Source organism: Corylus avellana, chromosome ca7, assembly GCF_901000735.1.
Source record: "Corylus avellana chromosome ca7, CavTom2PMs-1.0".
NCBI lineage: Eukaryota > Viridiplantae > Streptophyta > Magnoliopsida > Fagales > Betulaceae > Corylus > Corylus avellana.
In genome coordinates this window covers 29,471,549-29,480,513 of record NC_081547.1, presented here as the reverse complement: position 1 = coordinate 29,480,513, position 8,965 = coordinate 29,471,549, and the positions used below count along the sequence as shown (strand labels likewise).

General features: G+C 37.3%; 1 protein-coding gene across 3 annotated transcripts; it reads left to right on the top strand.

The window, feature by feature from the left end:
* The first annotated feature begins 538 nt into the window (after positions 1–538).
* On the top strand, positions 539–8,402 carry LOC132187543 (SNF2 domain-containing protein CLASSY 1-like). 3 transcript variants are annotated; one of them, XM_059601887.1, is made up of 6 exons: positions 539–841; positions 1,812–1,938; positions 2,728–2,978; positions 3,752–5,152; positions 5,381–5,527; positions 6,145–8,402. In XM_059601887.1, exons 2-6 carry the CDS (start codon positions 1,887–1,889, stop codon positions 8,077–8,079), a joined length of 3,786 nt encoding a protein of 1,261 aa, XP_059457870.1. In that variant the 5' UTR covers positions 539–841; positions 1,812–1,886; the 3' UTR covers positions 8,080–8,402. The 3 variants fall into 3 exon arrangements, with proteins under 3 accessions (XP_059457870.1, XP_059457871.1, XP_059457872.1); XM_059601888.1 differs by lacking the exon at positions 539–841 and adding an exon at positions 1,304–1,320; XM_059601889.1 differs by lacking the exon at positions 539–841 and adding an exon at positions 1,711–1,726.
* Positions 8,403–8,965: the final 563 nt, after the last annotated feature.

The window sequence follows — 8,965 nt, the reverse complement described above, 5'->3', positions numbered from 1 at the left end:
CTTTCTCTCAACCAATTTGGAGGATTAATTGTCTATTATTTTAGAAGACCGAAGAATAACAATAATGCTACTTTTTATGCCAATTTTACACCAATAATTAATGTATCATGTTTTAAATGACTTTAAATGTTAGCAACTTTTACAAAACTGTTAAACAAAAGTAGTAATGACTTAAAACGTGTAGCATTAGTGACTCCCCTATATTCCAACTCCCCTATTTTGCTTATTTTATGAAGCAATAAATGAGTATAAAAAGTAAGACTGGGCTCAGCCCACTAACCAGAATGAAGAACTTGGTTCAGCTCAAAGCCCGAAAAAGTCAACAGCGAGACAAAAGCATATGACTATTGACTATAAGGTTTCACAACCGAATATTTGTCCCAGTCACGAACTCACACGCTTACACTGACATCACCCCGATGGTCCCACCCAACTACCTCAGACAACTCATCAGAGCTGTTAATCCACACAGAATTTCTGTTCTACCCTCCTCATTTCCACTTATCTACTCCACCTGCCCTTAACCGCGAGTGTTCCCAGTCTCAACTACCACTTTTTGCTCATGCAAAAGCACGAAACTCAAGGATTTCAGACTGCCCCAGTAAAAGATAAATCAGTTTTATAGATTTCTTCTATGCTGTACTGTCCTTGTCTCCCGTTACTCCGTCACTCAGCTATTAACTCATTCACTCTCTCTCTCTCTTTCATCACTTCACTTTCTTTGCCCAATATATACCCAGTTTTTTCCCCTTTTAGACATGACCGTTATCTGATTTCCAAGCACCAAACTCGCCGGAATCTGACTTTCATTTCAGTCAGACCCAGATCTTTCTTTTCTAAGGTAAAGTTTTGGTATTTGATGTTTTTTCTTGGGTCTTCCTGGAATTGTAGCAGCTTCTGCTCTGTCGACTGTCGACACAGTTTGGATAAAAATCTTGTGGTGATTTAGTTTGTGTAAATTGATTGATTCTCACACTGTTGTAAATGTTTTGTGTGATTAACAATACTTCTAGTTTTTTTGCGTTTTTCGGGTATATAATCATAATATGCATTTTTTGCCATTTGAAGAAAACTTTCTCTGTTTTGATCCATCTGAGTGAATAACCAACGTTGCTTTGTGCTGCTATCTAACGCCATTTATGACTTTGGGGGTCTCTGTCTAATGATGTGATTGTTATTTTTTTCTTTATTTTCTTCGGAAAAGGAATAACCTTTTTTTTTATTAATAAGATAAAAGTGTCGTTGGAGGTTTTCAGGGAAAGTTAGTGGCTCACGAGTATATTCTGGAGCCAGGGCTCTGAATGCATTATTGTCTTTTCGGTAGTGCGAATCTTTTAAGCCTTTTACCTTTTACACTTTTTTTTTTTTTTTCTTTTATTATTATTATTATTATTATTATTTTGTCCCTTTTGGTACCGCAAGGAGATGAGGTTGGATGTTCTTATGATTCTAATATTTGATTAGTAAGGCTCTTCTGAAATTGAATGAAGTTAATAATTGCTATTAATATGATGTGATATGAAGCTTGTTGTGCTTCATGTAGAATGGTAATAGGTTTTCTAATATCATTCTGAGGTTAGGACTTAGCAGAAATTTGCAGAAATGGAAATTTTGAATGCATAACCTTCATGCAAACCAATCCTGTAGAAGAAGAACCAGCCATCGCATTATTACATGTATATAAGTAGAAGCCTAGTCAACTTTGATACAACCTGCTGGAATTTCTGTAAGCCTTGGGATCTTGTTTGAATTTTGCACCTTGTTCAATTAAACTTGGGTTTGAAATGCACCTAATTGTCCATGTAATGCAGATATATGTGACTTTGTACCTATGATTGTGGGAATTGTTGAAACTTGAAAGGATTGAGCCTGTTAACTAGTCAACAATGATGAAGAAAAGGCATCTGCATCAATCCAAACATGTATTTGATGATTACCGTAAGAATTACCTCCTCCCTCTTATTCGTTTATTTTATTTTACTGTTGATAAGTTGTATACTATTTCTTCTTTTCTTTTGAATTGAAACTATATAGATTGTCTTCAGCTTATGATTTCTGGTAAGATGAGGATTCAGTTGCCATGTTTGAACCATTAGGTAGGTATTGCCATTTTTGCATCATGAGTTGGAAGACTGTTTATTCCTATCTATACCAAAAAAGGAACAAATTGCTGCCGAATTTCCATCATTGATGTTACTATAGAACCTGTTCTGAGTGTGATGAAGTCCTGAAACATGAGAAGTCACTGGGCACTTGAACGCCCTCCCTACATTTGTTTTTTTGGTTGTGGGAGGGGGATTAAAATTTTTGTTTTATTTTTTAATTTTGCTCCATGATGTTAATAACTTTACCACCAGGGAAGACTACTGTGATAGGGTTATAGGAATGGAGTTATCAAATACGTTGGAGAATGTAATGAATATTGAGAAATTAGTCCTTTTTGAACCATGAATCGATTGCTATAATTTAACGCGATGTGTTCATTTCAGTTGATACGTTGGAGTCATCAAATACGTTGGAGAATGTAATGAATATTGAGAAATTAGTCCTTTTTGAACCATGAATCGATTGCTATAATTTAACGCGATGTGTTCATTTCAGTTGATACGAAACAATTTTATATAATTTCTGTGGTTATCGAATACCAGAGATTTTTCTGTGGGAGTTATGTGAATGTTCTTAAACCTGTTCCAATTCCTAGGAACTTACTGCTTTTTCATCTGACAGCTTTTGAAGCTCTTTTGTATGGCTCATGGGAAGCAGTGGAGCTCATCAGAATCATAAATGGGACTATGGCCATGCATTTCATGGATAGTCAGTACATAATTGAGGATAAAAGTCCCTTCTCAAACCTCCGTATACGGTCAAGGCAAGCTACTTTATCTGACTGCACCTGCTATCTGAGACCCGGCATCGACATATGTGTGCTTTCAGCATCTCAACATGCAAAAAGTTCAGATGAGGAAAACCGGGAGCCTGTAAGTCACATTTTTATTAGTCTTTGTAACCTGGATTTCTCTGTCACAGCTTCAACAGGCAACGCTGACAGCCCAAATGTTTCGACATGTTTTGTGTGTGTGTGCATGCGTTCGTGTTGCGCATACATAATATATTTATATTTATTTACTTATCTCTCATGTGTAAAACCTACTGACAATATCAAGCCAATCTTTTTTTTGCAACTCCCAAGTTACATGTCCACTTTTTTGTAGTAGCGGTGTGTATGTGCGTGTTGGGTTATAAAATGCATAGCTTTTGCTTATGTCTGCAATGTGATACTTCAGTACCATGGTTTATTTTATTTTTAAAGTTATTCTTTGTTGACTTGTTGAAATTATCACACCCCTTCCCCCCTCTATTCTTTGTACTTCTAAATATTTTTGCAATTAGGACTGAGTTCTAAATTCTTTTCTTTTACTTCACAGCTTTTAGCAATTTTATGTGATGATTGTAAGTCTATGTTCCGTAGTATTGTTGCACATTCTGGTGCTAGATTGATACCTTAGAAGGAAAAGAAAAAGGCTTAGGTGCTCTTTTGAGCTCTAAGAGAAGGGAATGCAATTACCAAACTCAAGTCCTAATACCGAAGGTTCTTCCTGTGCATGTGAAACTCATGCATTTTTACTGGCTTGACTGATTGTCACGCCACTTTTCTAGCGTGCTCAGCTTGCATATGACTATTATTTCTTATATAATACTTAGCTTGTTTTGTTATACATGTTTGATTAGCAGATTTCTCTTTCTAATATAGGTGTGGCTTGATGCTAGAATAAGCTCTATTGAGAGGAAGCCTCATGAATATCATTGCTCATGCCAGTTTTATGTTAATTTCTATGTTAACCAAGGCCCTCTAGGTTCAGAGACAGGAACACTTAGTAAAGAGGCTAGCATAGTGGGAATCGATAAAATCTCCATCCTCCAAAGGCTTGAACGTGTTCCTTGTGAAGATCGACACTATCGTTGGGCTTACTCTGAGAACTGCTCTGAGTTGCCCAAAACTAAATTGTTTCTGGGGAAATTCGTTTCTGAGCTTTCATGGTTGCTTGTTGCATCACTTTTTAAACAGATTGCTTTTGATGTAAGATCGGTGAAAAACAAGATTGTCTATCAAATTTTGGGAGCTGATGACGACAGCTGTACATTAGACTCGGGTAATTACTTAAATGCTGTAAATTTTAGAGTAGAAAATGATATCTTACTACCCACTGTAGTACAATTTTTTCCGGCAGATGCCATTGAGGCAGGTCCAGCTTCTGAAATGCAAGAAGCTGGATCACCATCTTATGATCTCACGGGCTTGCGACGTTCCAAACGTCGAAATGTACAACCCGAGCGCTTTCTTGGCTGTGATAGTGCGTCAGAGATAGATGTTGGCTTTGTCCGAACCAGGCCATACAAGATAGAACAGTGGAAAGATGACGAAATGTTATTACCACTAGCTTGCCTGTTTGGTAATCATGCAACCAGTTCAGAAGTGCAAAATGAGGTTGAACAAAAGATCTATTCCCGAAGTAAAAATCCCTGTAAAGATCTACTAGTCTGCAAAAGTAAGAGTAAATCAAGGGAGGTAAAATCGAGCATAGCTAGTCAAATAGAACATAAAAATCAACTTGCTATTGTTCCTCTGCCTGATGAAAGTGATCCAATAGCCTTTGAACACTATCACCATCATGCCAAGAGTCGCCGAAATTATGAAGATGATATCACTGAAATTTCCTCCAAGTATTATTACATTGATAGTACCCCTAAAGCACAGACAAAGAAAATTTCTGGCTTGGAAGATATGGATTTTGAAGGTGGATGGGAAGGAAAAGCTTCTGAGAGAGAAGTCCAAAGAAAAAGACATCACTCTGTATATACAAAAAGGGATATTCCTAGTGAAGAAAGAACTTATCAGAAGAGATCCTTGAGTTTTGGTGCATACAAGGATATGATAAATTCTTTCTTGAAGAACATGGATACAACAGTCAAGAAAGATGAGCCACAGATCATTGACCAGTGGAAAAAATGCACAGAAACAAACAGCTTGGACCAAAGCACGGGGTTGGAACCGCCCCCAGATGAGGATGAGGGGGAGATCTCAGAGACTGACATGTTGTGGAAAGAAATGGAACTAGCCATGGCATCAAGTTATCTTTTTGAAGACAATGAGGTATAGACTCTTAACCTGTTATCAGGATCAAAGTCTCTATTTATTTGATCCTCAGTTGATAACTCTGTGTGTGTGTGTGTGTGTGTGGAAGCTCTTGTGGAGTAATGAGAAAATGGTTTAAAGAAGGGATGTTTGAAATTATTAAACACATGCTTATCTTAATCTTTTCTAGTCTTTATTGGATCTGCATCCCTTAAGGCTCATTCAGTCTGGTAAAATGATTTTCAGGGCTCAAACGCTGGAATGTCCATTGGGATCATGAAAAAATTAAGTGAAAGTTGCCAGCATGAATACAAATTGGATGAAGAAATTGGAATTCTGTGCTCTAGATGCGGCTATGTGAGCTCTGAGATAAGAGATGTTTCAGCACCCTTTGTAAGTTTGGAACTCATGAATGCAATTATTTTCTTCAATTTTTTCTAATCTTGCCTCCTCTTTGTTTTTTCCTGCCCTCTAGACGGAGGCAGGATGTCTTTGATACCATTCTGCTGCCATATGTGCTGAATATGCAGGGGAGAATGTTTAATTTTTTTGAAACCTATAAAGAACAATGAAGTATATGATCCTGGAGTGCGATGTACCATTTCCTTTTCAGGCTATCCATTTGTCTTAGAAAATAACATAGACGCCTCTGAATGGGGGCCAAATTATCTGATTAGGTTTATCAATGATATTAAATATTAATGAAAAAAAAAATTGACCTTTTTCTATCCGCTTAAACTTTTGGGATAAGTGATTATTTATCATAGTATCAAAACAAAGGTCATAAGTTCCGACCCTAACTCCCATAGTTTACCTTCTATTTCAATTAAAATATTTCACATGCTGTCCGCTTATACTTTTAGGATAAGTGGTGGTTTAACACATGACAGTGCTCTACTACATGGTACAATGAATGTCGGGTTCATACCCCTGTACATTCATCACTTTTCATTATTCTATAGTGACGGCGTTGTTTCACAAGATACCTGCTTACTTGTTTATTTCTCCAGATGCAATTCACAAGCTGGAACACAGAAGAGAAGCAATGCAATGAAGAAAATTCTATGCATAAGCCGGATGAAGATGATGGTTTGGAAGTTCTCTGTCGTCAAGCCTCTGCTGATGTGCCATTATCAGAAGAAAATGAGAATGTGTGGGCCTTAATCCCTGAACTTAGAGGAAAATTACACTTGCACCAAAAAAGAGCTTATGAATTTCTATGGCGAAATATTGCTGGGTCTTTAAAACCTTCACTTATGAAACCAGCATCCAAGAAAACAGGTGGTTGTGTTATTTCTCATTCTCCTGGAGCTGGGAAAACGCTTCTCATTATTTCATTCCTTGTTAGCTATTTGAAATTGTTCCCTGGAAAACGACCCTTGGTTCTTGCTCCAAAGACTACACTGTATACCTGGTACAAGGAATGCATCAAGTGGGAAATTCCTGTTCCAGTTTATCTAATTCATGGTCGTAGAACCTACAGAGTCTTCAAGCAGAAATCACCATCCTTTCACAAACCTATGTCTTTTCCAGGAGTTCCAAAGCCCACTGATGATGTCATGCATGTTTTGGATTGCCTAGAGAAAGTACAGAAGTGGCATGCACACCCAAGTGTTCTTGTCATGGGTTATACCTCATTTCTAGCATTAATGCGAGAAGACTCAAAGTTTGCACACAGAAGGTTTATGGCTAGAGTGTTGCGGGAAAGTCCCGGGATATTGGTACTAGATGAAGGGCACAACCCTAGAAGTACAAAATCAAGGTTGAGGAAGGTTTTGATGAAAGTTGAAACAGACTTGAGAATATTGCTTTCAGGTACATTGTTTCAGAACAATTTCTGTGAATATTTTAACACCCTCTGCTTGGCAAGACCCATGTTTGTCAATGAAGTTTTGAAGGAATTAGACCCAAAATACAAGAGGCAAAAGAAAGGGACAGAAAAAGCACTCTATTTGAGAGAAGCCCGAGCAAGAAAGTTCTTTTTGGATAAGATTGCTAAAAGAATTGATTCAAACGTCGGAGAAGAGAGGAGGCAGGGTATAAACATGTTGAGAAATATCACAAATGGATTTATAGATGTGTATGAAGGTGGAAGTAGTGACAGCCTTCCTGGTTTACAGATTTACACCTTATTAATGAATTCAACTGACATACAACATGAAATCTTGGTTAAACTGCACAAAGTAATGGCTGAATGCCATGGATATCCGTTGGAATTAGAGCTTCTCATAACCCTTGGGTCAATACATCCTTGGTTAGTGAAAACCACAAGCTGTGCTAGCAAGTTTTTTAACATGAGGGAGCTAATGGAGCTTGACAAGTACAAGTTTGATCTGAAGAAAGGCTCAAAAGTAAGATTTGTTTTGAACCTTGTGTATCGCATTTTCAAGAAGGAGAAGGTACTCATCTTCTGCCACAACATTGCACCTGTTAAATTGTTTCTGGAGTTATTTGAGCACATCTTCAAGTGGCAAAGGGGTAGAGAAGTTTTGGTCCTTACTGGGGATTTAGAGTTATTTGAAAGAGGAAGAGTGATGGATAAATTTGAGGAGGCAGGGGGGGCATCAAGGGTACTTCTTGCTTCAATCACAGCTTGTGCTGAAGGGATTAGTTTGACAGCAGCTTCTCGGGTGATATTATTGGATTCTGAATGGAATCCTTCCAAGACAAAGCAGGCTATAGCAAGGGCTTTCCGGCCTGGTCAGCAGAGGGTAGTTTATGTGTATCAGCTCTTGCAAACGGGCACGCTCGAAGAAGACAAGTATCGAAGGACGACGTGGAAGGAGTGGGTGTCAAGTATGATTTTCAGTGAGGCATTTGTGGAGGATCCTTCTCGTTGGCAAGCTGAAAAGATTGAAGATGATGTTTTAAGGGAAATGGTGGAGGAGGATCGAACTAAAACATTCCATATGATCATGAAGAATGAAAAGGCTTCAACAAGTTGATCAGAGGCAATGAAAGTGCAGTTGCCTGCCTTTTCCATTGGACGCTCCTTAGTACTCTCAGGGAGATGCATGGCTTAATGCCATAATTCATCATGCAGATCCGATCATGTTATTATTGCATATGTGAATTCTCATGTGCATCAAGATTTATTTGCTCTCGTCATTTCATAGACCACTCTCCTTGTATGAAACTTAGCTGAACTGCTCAAATATTGCACACAGCCTGAACTCAACTCATATGTGCTTCGTTAAATCACCAGTTTCTCTAAGAGTTTAAGTTGATAAGAAATTATGAATTTAATCATTTAATTAATGTTCTAATATGCTCCTTCTAGTATAGCTTACTTTTGCCATCTAGAGCTTAAGCTCTGCATGTATTTTGCTGGAAAGGAAGATTTTGCGAAGTAAATAAGAAAAAAAAAATTTTACTCTATAATTCTCTCTCCCATCAATTTTTTTTTTTTTTTCTTACAAATAAGAATAAAGGAATTGGAATAGTAAAAGTAGATAGCTAAAATAGAGAAAGCAAGATGAATGTGCTTTAGAAGAGTAGGTATCTAAAACTTAGCTAAAATAGAAAAGAAATTTGTTGAGCATGAGCATTCACATGCTCAGCAAATTTTAGCGATCTCTTCTTATTTTATAAGGGATCAAAGTGCTTATATCTCATCATTTATTTTAGTTATTCATTTTAACTATTTTTATTTAAAATATTCTTTCTTTTATCCCCTTTCACCGTCCCTTCTTTGTAAGAAAAAATTAGATTATTCTTTATCATTCAAGTAAATTATCGTCCTTTTAATTGTCACTGAAAAGCAAAATTTTCAGGACAATTAATTTGTACGTCCGCATAGAGTCAGACTTAGATGAGGAATGTTACAATGCA

Excerpts from the sequence above, each read along its gene's own strand:
- LOC132187543 (XM_059601887.1), top strand. The coding sequence starts at position 1,887 with ATGATGAAGAAAAGGCATCTGCATCAATCCAAACATGTATTTGATGAT. Across the intron at positions 1,939-2,727 it reads ACATGTATTTGATGATTACC|CTTTTGAAGCTCTTTTGTAT; the intron begins GTAAGAATTACC and ends TTCATCTGACAG. Across the intron at positions 5,528-6,144 it reads GAGATGTTTCAGCACCCTTT|ATGCAATTCACAAGCTGGAA; the intron begins GTAAGTTTGGAA and ends TTATTTCTCCAG.